The sequence below is a fragment of the Hydra viridissima genome, unplaced genomic scaffold (genome assembly GCF_058129835.1).
Source record: "Hydra viridissima isolate aposymbiotic clone 2 unplaced genomic scaffold, HvirCarnegie_v1 scaffold_1, whole genome shotgun sequence".
Classification (NCBI taxonomy): Eukaryota; Metazoa; Cnidaria; class Hydrozoa; order Anthoathecata; family Hydridae; genus Hydra; species Hydra viridissima.
In genome coordinates, this window is record NW_028324300.1 from 23,897,837 (window position 1) to 23,920,478 (window position 22,642).

General features: G+C 28.5%; 2 protein-coding genes and 1 pseudogene across 10 annotated transcripts in view; 1 reads left to right on the top strand and 2 right to left on the bottom strand.

Moving 5' to 3' along the window:
- LOC145198885 (NACHT, LRR and PYD domains-containing protein 14-like) overlaps positions 1-21,433 on the top strand; it is a 29,688-nt gene extending 8,255 nt beyond the window's left edge. For 5 of the 8 annotated variants that reach the window (XM_090076603.1, XM_090076605.1, XM_090076606.1 and 2 more), the window contains exons 5-7: positions 638-1,975; positions 5,350-5,400; positions 20,680-21,433. In XM_090076603.1, the coding sequence (XP_089932729.1) occupies positions 638-1,975; positions 5,350-5,400; positions 20,680-21,266 (1,976 nt within the window). In that variant the 3' untranslated portion in view covers positions 21,267-21,433. Of the gene's footprint in view, positions 1-637; positions 1,976-5,349; positions 5,401-5,446; positions 7,451-20,679 lie in introns of those variants that run through there. The other 3 variants (XM_090076609.1, XM_090076608.1, XM_090076607.1) reach the window with 2 other exon arrangements.
- On the bottom strand, positions 8,258-10,339 carry LOC149894009 (uncharacterized). Its single transcript, XM_090076635.1, has 5 exons — positions 10,179-10,339; positions 9,691-9,860; positions 9,363-9,427; positions 9,120-9,158; positions 8,258-9,019 (listed from the first exon to the last, which is right to left on the bottom strand). The coding sequence occupies exons 2-5, from the start codon at positions 9,814-9,816 to the stop codon at positions 8,896-8,898; spliced, it is 354 nt and encodes a 117-aa protein (XP_089932761.1). The 5' UTR covers positions 9,817-9,860; positions 10,179-10,339; the 3' UTR covers positions 8,258-8,895.
- On the bottom strand, positions 15,273-18,894 carry LOC149894010 (uncharacterized; annotated as a pseudogene). Its single transcript, XR_016445638.1, has 5 exons — positions 18,880-18,894; positions 18,508-18,622; positions 15,936-18,408; positions 15,728-15,827; positions 15,273-15,556 (listed from the first exon to the last, which is right to left on the bottom strand). The product of XR_016445638.1 is annotated as an uncharacterized LOC149894010 (transcript).
- Positions 21,434-22,642: the final 1,209 nt, after the last annotated feature.

Consider the following 22,642-nt stretch of genomic DNA (forward strand, 5'->3'; position numbering starts at 1 on the left):
TTTCCTTTAAATAAGTTTTCCTTTATTATTATTTTTAGTTTTTATTTCCTTTATTATTATTTTTAGTTGTTGTTGTTGTTGTTGTTGTTGTTGTTGTTATTGTTATTGTTGTTGTTGATAATACCATCACACAAAATATTTTACAAAGAAAAGTAAAAAATATTTTTTAAAACTAACAAATAGTTTTTCAATGTAACAAACAAATTGTAACAAAGAAATAATTGTATGCACAATACAAGAGAAAACTCAGTAAAAATGCTACAAAAAATAAATCAAAGTTAAATAATTTGCATAATAAAAAAAGACTTAAAATTCACATCATAAAAATAGACATTAAAATGAAATCATAAGAGCAATGCACAAATAATCTACTATAAATAAAATCACATTATTTACAAAATAAATGCAAGAATGTATAAACCAAACTTTTAAAAAAGAAGAAATAAAAATTATAACTTTAGGTAAACATTCTCAGTTATTTTTTAAAATAAACATAAGTTGGAAATCTATTTTAAACTTTCTATTGAATTTCATCATGATAACAAAATCACAAGTTTTTGTTCAGATTGTTTGATTTACAATATTTTGCATTAAATTTCTTAGAAACCTAAGATAAAGTTTTTTTATGCTCTTTCAGAAATGCGTGAAGCACTGAAAAAGTTCTATCGTGACACATATGGAAAAATGGATGAAGTTGGGCGTTTAGTAAAGACTCCAGCTAAAGTTGAACTCTTAAATAAGTTTGTTGAATTGACTGTAGTTGATGCAGATGAAGTGGAAAAGGATACTGTAAATATTGTTGAACGAGAGTTTTTTCTTAAGAAACAAATGACATATAAACCAATCAAGTTTAATGAAGTGTTCTCAAAAAATTTACCCTTACTTTTGATATCTGGTATTGCTGGAATTGGAAAAACTTGTTTGCTCAGAAAGTGCTTACTGGACTGGGCCAATGGTATCTTATGGCAAACTGTGGATTTTGTGGTTTATTTTGAATGTAGAAAGTTAAATCAACATCAAAATATCAGTAACATTGATGAGCTGTTAAAGGTTTTCTACAAAGATATTTTTCAAGAGTGCAATATTTGTGAGCATTTTTCCATTCTGTTTGTGATAGATGGGTTGGATGAGTTTGCTCACATTGATGAATTAATAAATTACAATCCCCAATATCCAAGCAAACAACCCATTCTTTATGCATTAGCAGAAGCATTGAATATTCAAAAATACAAATGTGTTGTTGCTGGAAGAGTTGGAGCTATATCACAGTATAAAGATAAAGTTAGAGAATGTACAGACAAGTTAACAATTCAAATAATGGGTTTAAATGACAAAGGAAAAGATGAGTATATTGAAAAATTTGGCAACAAAAAAGAAGTCATTAAAAGTGTTCTGAAAGGGTCTTACAATGCTAATGCAATGACATCTGTTCCCTTTTATTTATCAACAATGTGTACAATTATTGCTGCAAGTGGTTCTTATTCTTTCAACACCATGACTGAGTTGTATTGCTCTATTTTCTTATACTTTTTTCAAAATCACATTTGTAAAACCAATGAAACAGTTCATATTATGATGGAAAGTGAGAGTAATAAGCAACATGTTTTAAGAGTTTGTAAAGTTGCATGGGAGTTGTTCAATCAAGGTAAAATTCTTTTCTCCCAAGATGAAATGAAAGGTATTGTCAATAACTTTAAAAAAGTTGAAAACGAACTTTTGGGTTTCATTGAAAGAGTAGAATCACAACTTGGTTATCAATATCAGTTTGCTCACCTCACTTTAATGGAGTTTTGTGCTTCAGTTTATGCTTACATTTATTTGAGTACTGAGGTGATTATAAGTAATAAAAAGTTGCGTAGCTGTTGGTCTATGATCTGCGGTCTAGCAAATGAAAACAAAAGTGGTTTAGTGAGATTTTTTGCAAACTTAAAAAATTTAAATGAAGAAAGGAATTCATTACTTAGTTCTGTACTTGGTAAGTTCAATTAAAATGTTAAAGAATTATTTATAAACTACAACTTTGTTTGAGCTTTCATTATCTGTTTATTATGGTTATAATGAGTTCTAGTTTTTGTTCCCCTTAATTTTTCTTTAATTATTTTTGTTATGTTTTTCCCAATTTTTTTTTTTTTTTTTTTGTTCTTTTTTTTTTTTTGTAAGAATAAATTGACTAAGTAGTCAATTATTTGATTTGATTGGACAGTTGGACATTAAAAAAACAATTTGTGTGTTTACTCAAAAAATTTATTTGAATCTACAAATTAAGCTAATTCTTTATTACCTGTGAAATTTCTTGTTATATTTTATCTTTAATATCTGTGTTTTTCAAGTTAATAATTTTTTTAATATTACTTTTAAATATGTTGACTGACTTTGTTAAGTTAAAAATATTAATCAACTGAAAAAAAGAAAGAATGATAACCATCAAAAACTTGTAATATTTAACATATACAATGTAATGTAATTAGGCAAAGCAACATTTTAAAGGAGGATAAATTATTCAATATTTAAAAGATGTTCCTCAAACAATATTAAATAAGTGTAAAAGAAAAAATGTTTAAAAACTTTTGAAATTTCTTGTATTTTTTTTATATATATTTTTGTTTAAATGCAAACAGAGTCAATCAACAGTTTGAGATTCGAAAAAATTGAGTGGTGAAACTTTGTACTACAAAAGTTTGATTTACCTTTTGCTTTTTAATACCTTTTTTTAAAAATTTTATTCTTTAATTTATGTTTCGTCTTGAAATACTTTTTTCTCTCTACAGCTCAATATTTCTGGAAGAACATCCCAAACAATTTTTATGTGGCTTTAAAAAGTATGAAGTAGCTCTACAGGGCTAACTTTATGCTTTTACAGATTTGATTGAACAAGTGAATATATCTTATTGCAACCTTAAGTTAAGAATTAAGTTACATTAATTTCGTTATTAAACATTCAAAATGTGTATTAAAAGAACTTTTAATATACATTTTGAATGTTTAATAAAGTATTTTAAATGGCAATCGCAGATTTGAAAAAGATTTTTTATACAACTTTGTTATTTAATGTCTAACTAATCTTTCTTCAAACTAATTAAATAGTTTTTTTAATCTAAAGATTGCAGCTTTTTTTAAAATAGCACCTGTTGTTTGTTTCATTTTTACAAAATAATTGAACAAAATTGAAATAAAATTGAACAAAAAAGCAAAGACAAAAAATGGAAATTTTATGAGAACTTTTTAGATAATTGCATATTACCTTTTTTCTTCTCTCTTCTACTTAAATTAGTGAATAAAGGTATGTAATACCCATAATCAGGTTTATATTACAGATATTACACAAGTATTACACACCAAATTAATTGTTTATGTTTTTCCCTTTAAATTAACAAGATTATTATTTTTGATTTCATATACAAAAAAAAATTATGATTTGAGCTGTAACAAATGTAAAAACATTTGTAAATGCTTAAAGATAATTTTTCTTCAATATGTGTTGAGTTCTACAAAACAGATGACAAGGTTGTTAAAGTATTTTCAAATACAGTATTCAATAAAATTTCTTTATTACATGTTAAAAAATAGTTTCATATATGTAAAAGCTTATTCAAGGTAATTAAAGTTAACTTATAAATAATACAACGGATATCATCTCAACTTATTCATTTGAAGTTACTAAAAATACTTTTGTGTCTTTTTATTATGAAGCTTCAAATTGTAGCCTGCTTTTAAAAAATGATTATAAGTAAGGTTTTTAGAAGAACAACTTTTGAAATAATTTAACAGTTTAAAACATGATAGAAATAAGAATTTTTTAAAAAATCTTTTAATTTAGCAGTGTAAAATAAGTTGAATATGTAACATGCAATCTTTAAAATCTTGATGTACTTATGCTGTTAATATCTTTTTGATGTTTTTTTATTTTGCTTTAAATGTTATATTTTTATTGTTTCAAATTTTTTATGTATACGTTTACTTTACATGTTGTATTGTTTCCAGTAAAGTACTGCTACATAATGTTAACTTCGCTAAGAAGTCTGCTCATCACCTTTGAATAAATTAAGATCAAGTAAAATTTATAAAAGTAAATTTAAGTTTAAATTTGAGTAATTAAATTTTAAATAATTTAACCTCCTCATATAAAGTTGTATAAAGTGAGAGTGTAAATTTATTTTACTCTCACTTTATATAACTAAAATATTAAAAAAATAAAATAATGTATATTTTGATTTTCTTATATTGTAATCATCTTTTTTTTATGACAATGTTATTTTAACTAAGAAGTCTACTCATCACCTTTGAATAAATTAAGTTCAAGTGAATTTTATAAAAGTTAATTTTCTAAAGTTAAATTTTAGGTAAATCAAATAATTTAACCTCCTTACATAAAGTTGTATAAAGTGGGAGTATAAATTTATTTTACTCTTAAGTGAAAAATTTTATAAGTGTTAGTTTACAAAATTTAAGTTGTTTATCCTCCTTTAAAATAAAAATTCTCTAGATATTTAAGATAAATTAAATCATTTGGTAATAAGACATTTTTAAAAAAATATATTTACCAGCATTTGCAACAAGTGCTCCTTTAAAAAAAATTTTAGGCATGAACTTAACATATATATCTGTTAATTGTATTTATATGCATATCATTTTAAAAATGAAAGGTTTTTTTTTTTACTTCTAGTTTTATAAATATATGTCAAAAAGAGTAAAATAATACAAAAGTCAATTTTTAAAAATAGATTAATGTAAGCGTTAAACAGTATGCAGAGTGTAAGGGTAGTTTTATTGTTTTTGACCATAAAAAGTTTAACATAAATAGTTGACTTTTATTACACTACGAGAACTTTTTTTTTTTTTTTTTTTTAATCATAAAAAAACACCAATTTTGACTTTTCCAGATTACAAGACCATAAAATTATTAAAAGATGGAAAAAAAAAAAAAAGTTGACCCCTTATAATGAGTATTGATATGTATATAATGTATAGTATTATTCCTTACTGATCTTTATTTGGAAAAAGACTTATATAAGCATTTCAGAGGCAGAAGGCGTTTTAAAGTTTTGTAGTTTCTTTGCAATTATTTTTGTTTTTTACCATAACAAAAACACGAACTTTGACTTTTCAACATGGATTACAAGACAATAACATAATTAAAACATGAGGAAAAATGTTGATTCCTTATCACTTGGGAATATTGATTGCTTATGCCAAAAAATATCGTTTTAGAAATTTCACTTTTTGAATTTTTGCTGAGCCACAGGATAAAGGATTTGAATTTATTTCCCCTTCCTTTTTTTGTTTTCATTTCTAATTAAATAAGTTTTTTTCGAAAATAAATTTTCATACATCGTGCTTTTTTGTTTTTAGATTTGATACCAAAACGTTATGATTTGTTTAATTCAATTTTAAAAGAGATTGGTAAGAATAATTTAGTAAGAATAATTTATTATTTTAATTTGTTTAGGGAAGCTTTTACGTGATCAACGCTTTGAAAATGCGATTGCTTTATTTTTGGAGAATATTTCATCGGTTCGTTCTCGCGCCACAAATTTAAAATAATTGATGAATTTGACTAATTTTCTTTTTTCATTTACAAAATACCATTGAGCATTTCTATCATTCTAGCTAAAAATGCTCTTTTTTCTATAAAAACACGGGAAGAAATCCTTTTGAAGAAAGTTTCAATAGCTGAAAGGAAATAGTGAAGATTTTTATGGCATGAGTTTTTTCGGTCTGTTTTGCTGTAAAAAAAGACTCTCATGACTTTCAGTATATTATAGAGATTCAGTATTTTAGTAATAGCAGTGTAAATGATGTTTCTATCAGTTGCGTTTGTTACCTAGTTGATTGTTTTATCAGTCTTATTTGTTAGCCTCGTTTTTATGATAAACTTTAGTTTTAACATATTTTCTATTTTGTGAGTTTTTGTTTTCAGTGTCAGTTTTATTACTTTGTTAAATTTGTAGAAAATAGTTATTAATTATCAATTTGTTAGGTATGAATAGGTTAGCAATGTGTATAAGACAATTGTAAATGTTTATATTGAAATTCATTCATTTTCCTTGTAAATTTGAAACCGTAAACATTAATTGAAGTATTGTTCGTGTGGTTTGAATTGAAATAATTTGATTTTATGCTTTCACTGATCCATTGAAATTCTTTGTGAAAATGAGTTTCCAATATGATAAAAGCCCATCAACAGAATTTTGAAAAATAGATTCATTTACACATGTGTTTTACTTTAAGAGCCTTCGAAAATCCACTTTGTTCGGCCACATAATTAGATCAGCTCTAGAGGGTGATACACCCAAATAACCTCTTATTCAAGTTTTCTGTAAACTCTTGTGTCTAAACAATTCTCACTCAATCTAAAACAGCCCTCCTCCACCCACCCCCTACTCACCTTTAAAGCTTTACGGAGATTTGTCTTTTTAGCATATTAAAGAGGAAAAAAAAAAATAAAAAAATAATCTTAGAAATATATATTCTTTAAGAATAAATCCTTCGAATTATTTAGGTACTTACTTTTGGATAATTAAAAACCCACATAAAACTAAAAATCAAGAGAACCATTGCAGCCCCTTTTAATCAAAGTTGCACCCTCCTAACCCTGTTCTTGATTAAACTGACACATTCTATCCTCCCCTAAGACATGAAGCTTCGGGCCAGCATTTGCCTACCCATCAAGAGTGCAAAAGTTTATAATTTTTCAAGTTTTTTTGTCATAACTTTTTGACTTTTCACTGAAAATGAATGAAGTTTTCAACAATTGCTCCTATAATGTGATCGTATAATTTACTCAAAAGAATGATAACTTGTAATGGAATGCAGAAATTCAAATTTTATTGAAAACATAACCGTGCAAATATTAATAACAGTTCCATGCCCATTCAGAAAATCAAAATATCATTAGGAGATATGTATTTATATTAAAATTAATTTACTGAAGATAATATTTAACTTAAGTTGAATTTGAAAAATAAATGGGAAAATCTAAGGAATTTTCACGAAAAAAGAAAAATTTAACAATACGCGCTGTAGAGAAAAAGATTCTTATAAGCAAACTTTTGAGCTTTGTGATGTGGCTAAATCAACAAATAGTGTGCTAGTTAAAGAGATATAGAGAACAAAAGACACTTGAAAAAAATGATAGCTACAGAACTTTTGTTTGTAGTTTTAATTTCCTTATTCAATATGTGGTCTCCTTTAGTCAGACTGACTACTTTATTACTATGATATTGATCTAAATTTAAAAATGAAAAGCTTCACTTTAAAATTTCACTTGAAAATAAAATCTTTTATCTGCATTCTGTACATTTTGAGTTTTTGGTTAACAGAAGCAAACTCTTGTTAACCAAAAAGGTCGCTCTTATAACTTTAGATAGAGACCCAGCAAACATGTCAGCGTTGAATCAGCGTTGAAAACCGGTCGCAAAAGATGTTGCGGAAACGTTGACAAAGTAATCGATATTGCAAAGATATGTAACGTATCTAAAAGACGTTACAAAAATGTCGCAACTAAACGTTGAAAAAATGTTACTAAAAAAGCTTTGCATAAACGTCGCAACTTAACGTTGAAAAAACGTTACTAAAAAAGCGTTGCATAAACGTTGTTAAAGCAGTCGATTTTGCAAGGATTTGTAACGTTGATAGTAAAACGTCGATTTAACGTTACTCAAAGACGTCGAATAAAGGTTGAAATATAACGTTGAATCAACGCTTAAATGCGCTGTAGAAAATATCGCAAAATATAATTAAACGTTACTAATCATGGCTATAATATATGTATATTGAATTGGCAAATAAAACAAAATTGTATGTTGAACTCTACACTTGCAACATTTCCAAAATCGATTTTTAATACAACAGTAATATAGAATGATAAATATAAAAAAGCCTAAAATATACAATTCATAGATATATATAAAAATATAAATATTTTTTTAAAGATTTATGTGTGTGAGTGTTTGTATATACATTTATACAATATATAAAAATAATATTTACAGGATATCGTATCGATAGGCCAGGCTATTATTGAGATACTGAATCTAAACCAAAAAATAAAACTTTTATCATTAGTGGTCTGAGAGCAAATGTAAAAAAAAAACATTAATGAATTAGTATGATTATAAATAAATTTATAAAGTAAAAATAAGTATATACATATATATATATATATATATATATATATATATATATATATATATATATATATATATATATATATGTATAAGCATTGTTTCAAGGTTATGTTTCAACCTTTATTCGACGTCTTTTAGTAACGTTAAGTCGACGTTTTACTATCAACGTTGCAAATCCTTGCAAAATCGACTGCTTTAACAACGTTTATGCAACGCTTTTTTAGTAACATTTTTTCAACGTTTAGTTGCGACATTTTTGTAACGTCTTTTAGTAACGTTTTTTCAACGTTACGCAACAACGTTTAATCAACGTGTCTTTAACAACGTTACATATCTTTGCAAAATCGATTACTTTGTCAACGTTTCCGCAACATCTTTTGCGACCGGTTTTCAACGTTGATTCAACGCTGACATGTTTGCTGGGTATATAACTTTTATTATCATCAGTTTCTCTGAAGCAATCTAATTAGCCAACTGTAGTTGCTTAAATTTGAAAAGCTTGAATAAAACAATTTATAATACAATCAAAGATTAAATAAATAAACGTACATTTTAGAAAAAGCTTTTTACACAAATCACAAGCAAAATCATATCATATGTCCAAAAATATCAATAAAAAACTCTAAACTTCCGATTACTGCTTTCTACAAAAATTTATTGGCAAATATTTCAGAATTGATTTTACAGCTTCATAAATCCCTGCTTCATCTGGGTATCTTTTTGAGACACTCTTTAAAATACAAAATTCAAACTTCTTGCTTAAATACTATTAGTAAAAATCTGCATACTTAAAAAAGTTTAAACAAAACATATTGCCAACAAAAACATGATACAATTTTGTCTTTGAAAAAGCAAACTTTTGTTTGGTTTTGTTCGTGGATTTGGTTTGCCCCTTCCCAGCAAGCACACAACGTTGAAACAACGTTGAAATAACGTTGATCAACGTCGATCAACGTTATTTCAACGTTGTTTCAACGTTGTGTGCTTGCTGGGTTCATGTTTAACAAACAGCGCAACTCGATTGTTAACAGCCTAAAAAGTTAGTAATTATTTGAATCAATATTTACAATATTGCACAATACAACGTTCATGCTACAGGAAAGAAAGCATATAATGATATGCTTAAAAAAGCGTATAATTATATTTAATATAATAAATATATTTCGCTAACACTTTAAATTATCCATTAAAATCCATTGCCATCTCGGCTTGGAAAGGTGTAGAAAAATGACCTACCGCTCAGTAACACGTTTTACATTATCTTTTAAGTTAACTCCACCAATTTTTGCTATTTGCGAAACCTGCTTTCAAAAAAATCTTTAATCAATGTTTAAATAATTATATAATTAAAGGCAATCTTTTATAAAATCCCTTACATTTTTAAACAAATTAAAAAACATTGAAAGATGAAAAAACAAAAGGTAATTATGTATAGAATGACAAATTATAATAAATAAAATAAAATTATATTCTTTAATCAACTTTTCAGTTAATAATATAAATGAATTTACCATGACAATATAAAGAAAAAATTCAAACTAGCAATAGCAACAGGGCAACTTACCCATTTAGAAAAACTGACACTGTCATTTAACGCAGTATCTAGCTCAATTTGTTCTATTGAACTCAATATATTTATTTGCAGATCTTTAGATACAAATGAAGAAACATTTTGAAGATCCTTTACCATACTTTTAATTTCTAAAAGTTGTTTAAAAACCTTTTTCTGAAATTCTAAAAAAAAAAAATGCAATTTATTGAGCATGTATATACATTTTTTTTTAAATTCATACAATTCTTTTTTTTTTATTCTTTACCATATAAAAAACAAAGAAAACATTTTGAAGATCCTTTACCATACTTTTAATTTCTAAAAGTTGTTTAAAAACCTTTTTCTGAAATTTTTTAAAAAAAAAAAGCAATTTATTGAGCATGTATATACATTTTTTTTAAATACATACAATTCTTTTTTTTTTATTCTTTACCATATAAAAAACAAAGAAAAGATAAATCCAAAAAGAAGCACAATTATTCACAAACATAATTACTCACATTCCTCTTCAGATTCCTCTGTAGTCGTGAAATTAAATCCTTGCTGAAACTGCCTCTGTTTCAATCTTATTTTCAAAATAAACAACTAAAGCCCAAGATAGTGAAGCCATTATAATAGATTATCTTAATAGATACCATTTTTTTTATTTACATATATATATACAGCTGCGGACAAAACTACGTGAACGATTGCAAATAGTTTTTTTAAATGAAATTTTCAATGTCTTAAAATAAGTTTATAGTTTAATACTATATATGGTTGGATAGAGCGTTTTTTGCTCTATAAGACTGTGTAAAGTGTATTCTCTAATAATTTGTTTAAAATTAAACATATCTAAATGTTCAAAAAGCATCAAATATTTTGCGCGACAAAACCACGTGAACGATTATACAAACGTAAAAGAATAATTTTACTAACATCAACAAATAATAGATTCTAAAAAAAAACAAACATTAATATTTAGTTGCATAGCCTTTAGAATCGATAACGGCCTTGCACCGTCTTGGCATAGATTCTACAAGAGTTTCTAGTAACTGTTTTGGTAATGCCTCCCATTCATACAGTACGGCTCGAAAAAGTTCATCCGGTTTTTGAAATTTGCGACCTCCCAAGCGTCGCTCAACTTCAATCCATAAATTTTCGATTGGATTTAAGTCGGGAGATTGGGCAGGCCACTTCAAAACCGTTATGCTATTATTTATGAGCCAATTTTTTACAGTCAAAGCTGTATGTTTAGGGTCATTATCATGTTGATAAACCCAATTGTGAGGCATTTTTTCTAAAGCGTGTGGCAACATTTGATTAGATAATATTTCCCTGTACTGTAGTTGGTCCATTATACCGTTTACACGGTACAACGGACCAATTCCAGCCCAGGAGAAACACCCCCAAACCATTATATTGCCACCCCCAAATTTTACAGTTCCTATTGTATACTCTTTTGCAAATCTTTTACCTACTGGACGCCTAATATAACCTCGACCGTCGCTGCAAACCATGTTAAATTTACTTTCATCCGACCACAAAACTGTTTTCCAATTTTCAACCGTCCAGTTTAAGTGATCTTTAGCGAACTGTAGGCGATCTTTGACGTGCCTGGGCTTAAGGAATGGTTTCTTTGCAGGTCTGCGCCCATAAAGACCTCCTTCGTTTAAACGCCTTTGAATCGTTCGTGTGCTTACGTTTTCCATGCCTGTTTGCAGACGAATTTCAGGGGCTGTCAAATGTGGATTCTCAAGAGATTTTCGCACAATTTTTCGATCAGTGCTAAAAAATAAAAAGTTAAACATTAAAATTAACATCAACATTGATATTATTAAGATTAAATATTAAAAAAAATAAAATTAAAGGAATATTACCGCTTATCCGTAATACGTGGACGACCACCTTTCTTAACGATCTTTTTGCTCTTTTCTCGGTGTATAATTTTATGTATTCCACCTTTTGACATCTTCACATGAGCTGCAATTTGCCCAATGGACCATCTTTCTTCTTTGCGCAAACGCAAAACCAAGCTTTCAATTTTTGAATCAGTTTGACGAGCCATTATAGTTTAATTTTTTTAATTTTTTGATGTTAAACAGAATAATCTTGAGAAATTTAAATGATTGTAAGTTCTTAGAATACCAAAACCACATGAACGATTTTTAAAAGCACTGATTTCGATGTTAATATAATATAATTTGCATCAAAAATGACGCTTTTATAAATCGTTCACGTGGTTTTGTCGCGCAAAATATTTGATGCTTTTTGAGCATTTAGATATGTTTAATTTTAAACAAATTATTAGAGAATACACTTTACACAGTCTTATAGAGCAAAAAACGCTCTATCCAACCATATATAGTATTAAACTATAAACTTATTTTAAGACATTGAAAATTTCATTTAAAAAAACTATTTGCAATCGTTCACGTAGTTTTGTTCGCAGCTGTATATATATATATATAGTTTATGTGTATATATACAAATAGCTGTCATGTTTTGAAAATGTTTGAGGCAGAATTTGAAAAACTTTTCTACCACAGGATGTTTGCCCACTAAAATACCTCCTCCAACCAAAAGTTTTTTAATGGTTTATTACTCCAACAACAAATTAAAAAATGTCCAAAGTTTGCTATTGACTGAGCTGAAATTCGTTTTGTATAGATATTTATATACATTTATGTGAAATTTTAAAAAAAGCATGAATATATAATACAGACAAACAAACACACAATATGTCTTTAAAATTTAGCCTGTTAACAGACTAAATTTAGTCTGACTTATATTTTATTAGCTTTGATATTACTTTGTACATCTGAACATTATTAAAATAAAGTACTATTTCTTACTAAGAAATAACTTTTTTAAAAAAGTTGAGCATTTTATTAAAATGGTCAACTTAAAATAAAATAAAAATATAGACAAAAATAACCTGAATAAATAGAATTTACCCTGAGATTTATGTATATTATATACACTTTGATATAAAATCTAAAAGTTTTAAATTAGTCGCAATAAAAATAGGTTATAAAATATAACTTTAAAATATTTTTTTATACCATCTGCATGCATTCTATTTAGTTTTCCTTGCCTTTCCATTACGGCAAATTATTTTTGTAATGGCTACATCAATGAGACAAAAATTGTCAATGTGCTACTTCCTCAACGTTGCAAAAGCAACGTTTTATTAACTTTGGCAAAAAAACACTTTTTCAACGTTTTTTAATTACCACATTTTCAACGTTGGTATATGTAAAGTTGAATAAACGTGGTTTTATAAATAGCTTAAATACGTTGAAAAAGCAGCTAATGTGTAACGTTGATAAACCTTAAACTTTGCGACGTTTTTACTGTGATTATTTGCGTACTTTTATTCAACGTTGAATAAACGCGATTTTTTTAGAAGATAATATACGTTGAAATTTATACGCTTTTTCAACGTTGAAAATGTAACGTTTAAAAAGCGGTTTATTTTTAACGTTGATAAAGCATAAATTTTGAAACGTTTTTAAAGTGGCTTTTTGCGTAAAGTGATTCCACGTTGAATAAACGTTTTATTTTGAGAAGCTAAATTACGTTACAATTTCAACGCTTATTCAACGTTTCAATTTACCGCGATTTAGTATACAAAAACGGATATTGATTCAACGTTGAAAAGACGTTTTTGTCACTGTAACGCTTTTTCTACGCTGCGACCGGTTTTCAAGGTTGATTCAACGCTGACATGTTTGCTGGGGAGGTAAGAATTGAGTTTTTTTTATTATAAAGCAAATGTTTCTCGGTTTTAACAAAATTGAAAACAAGTATTTTTTATTTGTTTGAAAATTCCTGTTAAAAAAAGTACAAATACTTCAATCACTTTCTTGCTTTCAAAAATTGTCATGAGATGCTCTAAATATTCTCAGGAGAACTGAGAATATATAAAGCGTACCATGACAAATAAAGCGAAGAGAAAGATTGCAAACTTTCGTTCCACAATCTACGTTCGAGTTTTCAATTATAACTAAACCCTCACTCTGGATGAGTTTTCAAACAACTCTGTAAGCATTTTTTAAGCTGGAACAAAGCGAATATATGAAGTTACAAACTTATTCATGAGTATCATTAAATTGACTGCAGCACTTCAAGACTCTGATCATCCTCAGCACTTTTGAGTTGATCTTGCTTTGTTGAACGAAAACAAATGCTAAGTATGAATTTTTACTCTGAGGAGATGTTTGGCTGATGTTGTCCTGCTGACAATGACTTTATAAAGTTATAAAAATAAATTGTGTTAGTAAAATTGTAGCTATAAACAAGCAATAAGAGCTTTTACAACCGTAACAACACTTTAATTTAAACATCAGTTGTTGACATTTAATCGCTGCATTCAGCTCGGCTTTCAGTTTATAAAGTATTAGATACGAGAAATGTTTGAACTTTGCTAACCGAAAGCACCATTTTGAAAAAGGATATCAGGTTAAAATAGAAAGATAAGATAAGGTATTAACTCCTTTTCTTCTAAGTCTTGTCTCTTGTTGTTTATTCTCTTTTAAGCGATTTCTTTCGATAAAAAAAACTTTACCGCTTAAAGAAAGCTCATCGCTGTTATTCTTGCACTTTTAGTTTGTAGGCACTGTTTTTTGGAATTATTGACAGCATGGTTTTCAACATTTTTGTGAGATGTTTATAACAAAACTTCTAAAAAGTCAGAAGGAAATGAAAGATCAGGTAACGAAGCAACCTGGTGACAGCGCAATAAATAAATCCGACTAAAACAGTTTGCACCCTACGATAAATGACTCGTTCGATTACACCTTATTTGTATATCAAGAAACTCAATTTTATATGTACTTAAGAGCCACTTTCTGATAAAATCAGGCAAAAGTACTGTCGGCTCAAAAGTGATATCCTTTAATCGCGCTCAATTTTATATACAGTAATGCTGATAGGGTAAAAAAGAAGCCTATTAATTTTTTTTTTAAATATTACAAGTTCCTGAGTTATGGTCGGTCAAACTTTTGACCTTTTAATTCTTGGAAAGTCACTTTTGGGGTTTTATAATTTTTAAACTAAGATTAAAAGCAATGAGACCACTGCACCCTAAGTTTCTTTTCATATTATGGAAGTATAGGTAGAACTTTAAAAAAAAAAATCAAAAAACCTGAGGACAACCCTTCCTTTGTCTAAAAATCATAAGCTGAAATCACACATTTTTGAATTTGGGGCCTACTTTAAATACATTTATCTCGGAGCGTAAAAAGTGCCCGTGACTTATCTTATTTTTTTTTGAAAGAGTATCAGATTGTTATTTGAATGGTCTAAAGAAACTGAGAGGATATTGTTTACAAAAAAACTTATGAGTCATCAAAGTGTCAAAAAATGTTTCAACTAGCGTTCAAATATCAGCCGTAATGGGAAATGGAAAATGGGAAAGATCCCAAGATTGAATGTGTAGATATTCTATTACTCCTTATTACCATTTTTTTAATGCAAAAAAAAAACTTAGGGGGTAATATTGCATTGTTGAAATAACTCCACCACAAAATGCTGAATTTTTTATATATTTTAAAAAAAAAAACAAACGAATGTAGCAGCGGAATTAATCAATATATTATATCAGGTCCTTATCTTATTATGTCATTGTTTGCGTAGTAAATCAGTTTTACATATCCTTATCCTTATGTCTTTGATCTTAATGCATTGTTGCTTGAATTGCCTTTTGGGCTTTTTGAAATTGATCGTTCATAAGCTTATAGTCTCCAGACTGTTTTAACGGTAATGGTGGTAGAATTCCACAAATGATTTCACTGTCTTTGTACTTTATAACATCAGGAAAAGCTGGCCACTTAAAATGGCTCTTTACTGCAGAAGCATACTTCATACAGCTCACCATGTAACCATCACTGAGAACCTAATATGAGTAATGATTTTTCTAATTTGAAAAATAGTTTGAAAAATCTGATTCTCACTTGACAAAAGTAAAACTTCGTTTAAATTTAGTGACACAATTAATGTTTAAAGAAAAATGTTTTTATTTAAATGAAAAACATTTTTTTTTAAACATTGAATGAAAATGAAGTACCTCATTTATAATCCCAGGATACAAATTGCCCATATAGATAAATCAATGGCAACGCTCTTAAAGTCCTTTTCAAATTCTTCATTTGCTAATTCTTCTTGATCTACAGAAAGAAAAATATAAATATTTATACAAACACTTGTACAAATATTTATAATTACAAAATAGTATTAAGATATATATTAATGAGAGTAGATATAAAAATTATAACCTTGATCTGCTATCTCTTCTTTTTCTTCGTTATCCGCATTCGTACTACCAACATCAATTGGTTCATTTAATCTTTTGTCTTTTTTTAGCCTGCTCCTACGTGAAAATAGTGATCTTATTTGCTGAGTTGTTACGTATTCTGAGACTTGAAGCTCTTTTCTTATCAAAAGGTGCACCTGCTCTGGGCTAAGCTTTTTTCCAGATACTTCACCTTCCATAAAGAATTTATATAATATGTCTTTTTGTCTCATACTATACCGGAAGGTACTGTAGGTAGGTAAAGCCCAACCTTTAACATGTTTGCTAATGTCAGAACATACTTCTTCAAATACCTCCAGTTGTGAGTTTGGTTTATAACTATGTAAGTTTGATTGAACTTGCATCTTCATTATGATTTTAAAGTGCTGATAATGTGTCTTCCCGACATCATGTGTTCTTCTAGTTCTTCTGATGTATGGAATGATCCATTGCAAATTGGCTCAGAGCAAAAGTGAAACAAATGTGATCTATCTTCGCGAAACTTTTCCTTCATATTGCTTTTAAAAACTCTTGTTTTCTTGTCAGTATCACTATATGGGTGTGTTAAAAACATTTGCAGATCAAAATTGACATTAGAATATTCTTGTTTAACTCCATCGCCAACTGCAAAGTATCGTCACATTGTCATATAGTTATGAAAAAACTCAAACGAATGATACTGACTTATTTTAGCTATTTTTGTTCCACTCAACTTGCTTTTGCCCTTTATAGCGGCAACACCAACAGCAGAATTTTTCAGCCCATATCCGTAGTGTAAAGCAGTATAAATGTCCTTTGCACACATTTAATCGTTCCCAGCATCAACAAAGCTACGAATCAATGACTTTGCTCCGGCAGCTTCTCTGTCGCACTGATCCTTGCCACGACAAGGTTCGTTATAATCATAGCGCTTAAGCTGTATTTGGTTATTTTTGCACAACATAAAAAGAGCTTCCATTATAAAGTTGCCATGGTACGATGAAGCATTGTCAGATTTTGCAAAGAGTTTATTAACACCAGCATGGTCATGCTTAAACTTCGGAAGAACTAATTGGGCATTAAATGTTTTTTATAATCAATGATATCTTTTTCAGCAATTTCAATATCATAAATAGTATCCTCGTCGGCTGAATTGTTTGATGCTAATCTTTTTATCTCAACTAAGGATTTGTTTAAATTTTCACATTGATAACAAATCTTATCATTACGTGCTATTGAAATCTATTGCAATTGCTCATCGGTTAAATCACTCAAAGCAAATATTGGGCAGTGGGAGATAGAATTAAGGTAGGTCGCACTGCAGTTAAACTGGAAATTAGTTTTGTAATATCTTTTGCTGCGTTCAAATAAATTACTCAGCTCTCTATTCTTGTACTTCAAAGATAAATCTTGCAACATAGAGAAACCATTCATAGCTGCAGCAGTAATATCATACAGTCCCGCTAAACATTTTTGTTGAGATAGTTTAACAGCATGAAGTATTCGCCACAAACTGCTTTCCGATAAAGGAGAGTCGTTCTCACTTCTGCAAACTTCATTATAAAATGCAATTGTATGACTCATTTTAGCTGTCAAAACCGCACGAGATATTTTATATACATCATTTGAGTCATATTTAATTTTTGTGACTCCATATGCAACATCTTGAAGAAGGCTGCTGTTAAATATCAAATCGAGAAAATGTTCAGCTTTTTTCTGGTCTAGTCGATTTCGCGTAATTTCTTTTTCGACAGGAATAGTTATACCTATGTTAGCATTCTTCATTTTTCGTGCATGGTCTATCTCGTATTTGGAGCACCCAAAAACTCTCATAAGTAACTTCTTAGTAAATTTTTCATGTTCAATTAAACACAGAACAATACGTTTACCCATAGAGTCACTTTCTTCATAAATTTTAACAAATTTTTTTAGATCATTAGGTACTGCATCATTGTCTGAAGTTTCCAAAGATCTATTTAAAACAATTGAGATAAAGTCTTCACTCTGGTTTGGGGCACCGGCTTCAGCGAACCTCTTTGCAAGCTGTACCTTGGCTCTTTCAAATTTTCTTCGTAAATTATTTTTGGTTTCATTGCTGAGATCAGCTATCTTTTTATTCTTTATCTGAAACTGAAAAGGGCTGATGTGGAGTGCTTTTGATAGGTTGTTACCAGTAGATGTAGCACCTTCAACCTTTTCTCCAGAAAGTAAAATTTCTTTAGGCTCAAAATCAAAATCAGTTGTGTCCTCAACCAACTCTTCGTTAGTGGCAGTACTTGTTTTAGTTTGAATAAGAATGCGCTCTGACTTAAGGTGATTGTGACAAAATACGGAACCTACAGGAACATTTTTGTTGTAATGTTTTGAAACATTTGTTGACATATTTATTGAAACACTTCTTACAGCTGGTGATTTTTTACCAACACTTAGTTCATGCATTGGATGACAGCATCTTCTCGGAGGAACCCAGCGAATACCTTGAATTTTAACAAAAATCAAAATTTGAAATATTTATTTTAAAGGTTTAGTAATTAAATTTTGTTGTTGTTGAAATACGGTTGTAAACAAATTCTTACCAAAGTTAAATCTATGGTAAGGACATATGTAGTCGTTATCAGAAAGTGATATGCACCCTCGGTTTTCTATAAAAGACTTTTCTGTCCATTCTGTCTCTTGGTGCGCCTTTAAAACCTAAAAACATTAAACTTAGATATTATACAATGTAAACTGAGGAAATTAAACAACAATCGTTTTACACTGCTAACGGGTTTTTTTTTTTTTTACAACTGCTAAGAGCAGTTCTTACTTTAATTTTTACCCCCTAAGTTTTTTTTTTTGCATTAAAAAAATTGTAATAAGGAGTATTAGAAAATCTATACATTCAATCTTGGCACCTTTCCTATTTCCCATTAGCTGATATTTGAACAATATTTGAAACATTTTTTGACACTTTGATGACTCATAAGTTTCTTTAGACCATTCAAATAACAATGAGATACTCTTTCAAAAATGTATAAGATAAGTCGCGGGCACTTTTTATGCTCCGAGATAAATGTATTTAAAGTAGGCCCCAAATTCAAAAATGTGTGATTTCAGCTTATGATTTTTAGACAAAGGAAGGGTTGTCCTCAGGTTTTTTGATTTTTTTTTTAAAGTTCTACCTATACTTTCATAATATGAAAAGAAACTTAGGGTGCAGTGGTCTCATTGCTTTTAATCTTAGTTTAAAAATCATAAAACCCTAAAGTGACTTTCCAAGTATTAAAAGGGTAAAAGTTTGATCGACCATAACTCAGAAACTTGGAATATCTAAAAAAAAAAAAAATTAACAGGAAGCTTTTTAATATTACAAACAACGCAATATGTAAAATTGAGAATGATTGAAAGATATCACTTTTGAGGATTGCCTGGTTTTCTCAGATTGTTACTCGATGTTGGGTCTTTCAGCTAAAAGTATCTTTTGATAGTTCTTTATCTTTTGTAGCAGCAACAGCATGAAAATCCCTGTTTTTTATGTCTCAGAAAATATTTTTAATCCCTCATTTCAACGCAGTGTTTTGGACTTTACACTGTTAAAAATAGTATAAAAACTTCAATCACGTTCTTACTTTTAAGAATTGTCATGAGATGCTCTAAATATTCTCAGGAGAACTGAGAATATTTAAAGCGTATTGTGACAAATAGAGCTAAGAGAACAATTGCAAACTATTGTTCCGCATTCGACGTTCGAGTTCTCAATTATAACTAAACCCTCACTCTGGTTGAGTTTTCAAACAACTCAGTGAGCGAACGGACGTTTTTTAAGTGAGAACATCGCCGCGGGAGTTGAGCTATATCGTTGATGAAAATCGCAAACATCTTCGTTCATTTTCTTGTTTATAGTAATTTCTGAACGAACGGTGTGAAAGAAGTAAGTGTTTAAGAATTTGTTGTTACGTAGTTGTTAAAATCAGTTTTGAGCAGAATATATTTCTATTACTTAGGTTTTTAGGGAAAAAGCGATAACAAGTTCAATTTATACAACGATTTTAGTTATAAATTTAAAAAGTTTTAGTTTTTCTGTGACATTAAAATGGTTTTTTGATCATTTTTTCATTTCAAAACAAGTTTGAAAGTTTAAAAAAAGATGTCTCTAAAAGAAATGGCTCCTTATACGGTACTTTTCGTGTGAATTTTTTAAAATATAATATCCAACCGTTTTGAGAATTTTATTTCATTGTTACCGCTTTAAATTGACATACTTTTAGTTTACTTTTTTATAATACTTTAAAATATTTTTTGTTGCTTTAGCAAAGAAATAAAAAGCGAAAATATTTATTATTTCAGTTTGAAAATAAATTATTTTTGTATCAAAAATCTCACGCGACTTTTAAATAAAGTTGAGCGCTGTTTTAATGCTTTTGGTCAAGCTTCTGATAGGCTGAATTGTTTATAGTATTTCTATTGGTTGGAGCGCAACCAAAGTTTGAAAACGGCGTATGACAAGTTTCAATAAATATTTTACTTTTGTTTTTCGTAAATTATTTATTCGTTTTGTAAATATTTAGTAAATAAAAAAAATTTTTTGAACTAATTTGTGATCATTTGAACTGTTTTGATGTTTTTTATAAAGAAAATAATATCCGTTTTATATCTATTTAACACGATATTATGTTTTCAAATTTTTGCAATTTGGTTTTCTTGAACAATTGTTGTTGCAAATAAATAAATATTAATAATAATATTAATATGTTATTATTATTCTTCAGATTACTTATATTATGAAGATAAACTTACAAAATACAAGATGTTCATGGAATGCTTCTTTGAAGCGCAGGCGTCAATTACCGAGGGCATGAAAAGATCAATCGATGAACGAGAGTGGGAGATTGATATACGCAATCGAAGAACTGCTCATGAAGTTTCACATGAGAAATATTTCATGGAGAAATTTTTAGACGCAGGATGCAAGTTGGATGAATTAAATGTTCGTAAAAAGATTTTTTCATCTTTATCTGAAGATGAGAAAAAACTTGTCATTTTATGTTCGACCAACGTTCGTTGTGTCTGGTTATATGATCTAGTGAAGATCGATGGATGGACACCGATGCATAAGATTGAAAAATTGCGGATATGCATCAGTGATACTTTCGTATCAAAGTACAAGTTCGAAGGTTTCGTCCTCCCGTGGATTCAACTCGCTAAAGAATTACATCTTTCCCTTCACAAAGACACGAACTTCATCGACGACATTTGTGAATGGCTTCGTGGTTCGAACTTCAAGCGGTTGAGGATCCGTGGAAAATATTTTGATAACATCGAAGGGTTTAAAGTAAGAAACACGAAAAATGTTTAATATGCTAAATAAAAAAAAAATACAAATGTAAATATGTAAAAAGTAAATGTTATACAAGAAAGTTTTTATAACATCGAAGAGTTGAAAAAGTTGAAGTGATACGAAATACTTTTGATTGTTTAAATATTTTTAATATTTTAAATAAAAATGCAAAAGGTGTAAATAATGCAAGAATTATTTATGAAATGAAATACTAAGTAATTTAAAATGAAAAAAAAAAACGATTTTCTTTTAAAACATAAAAAGTGGAAAAAGATGGAAAGATTTTCATTTTTATTTTGAGTTTTTGTTGCGAATATTTGTTGTTTATTAAAACTTAAGGAAGTTTTTTAAATACTGCAAAAAATCACGGAAATATAATAAAATGATAGTTATTTAATGTAATAATAATGGAAATATATAAAAATTTGGTTATTTTTCTGTTGTTGTCAATGGTAACAGTAATGAAAAAAATATTCGAGTTTTTAAGTTGAGATTCGATAAATTTTAGAACGGAAAGTTTTTTTTGATGTTAATAAAAAAAAAAAAAAGAAAAAAAATTGGAACTCGGAAAATCGAAAAACAAAATCTTAGCGAATTTTTTAAAAGCTTCGAACGGTGGACATAATTTTTATTCCCAAAGGAGGAAGGCAGTTAAAAAAAAATTTTTTTTGTAAATAAAGTAGTTAAATTTTTGTGAAGGTATTAGGTTTGTGTTTTGTTTCGAAAAACTTTCAGTTGTTTTTAACCCCCAATCATTTATGTTGACTGATTTCATTTTTCATGTAACTTTGATCAATTTATACTTGCCGTTTCCATAGCAATTAAAAGTAACCTTGAGAAAAAAACTTTGAAAAAAATTTTTTTAAGATAGCTCTGTACCTCTGATGGTTTTGTACCAATAGAGTGTAACCATCAATTCACTCAACAATAATGATAAGGTAAAATTAACGTTACGCAATGCTGAGTTCATAAGCTTTACTACTGATATATGGACCAGTAGTTCAAATAAAAGCTTCATGAGCCTGACAGGTCATGGTTTAGACAATACATTTAATCAGAAAACTGTTATACTTAGATAGCTCCATTTCCTGAGAGGCATACAGCAGCAAATATTGCTGAATTAACTGATGATATTATGGCTGAATTAAAATATCACCTTTAAAAAGGTCATTTAATAGCTAGAGATAATGGTGCAAATATTGTTAAGGCTGTTAAAGATGGCCCATATTATAGTGTGCCTTGTTTTTTACACACATTGCAACTAGTAATTAATGAGTGTAATTAATTTCCACAAAACAACAATTCGCTTGAGCGAAAGAAATTATATTGTCTCAGATATTATACCTTAGATACAGTTTTTGAAACATTTCATTAATAAAGCTTCAATTGATGAC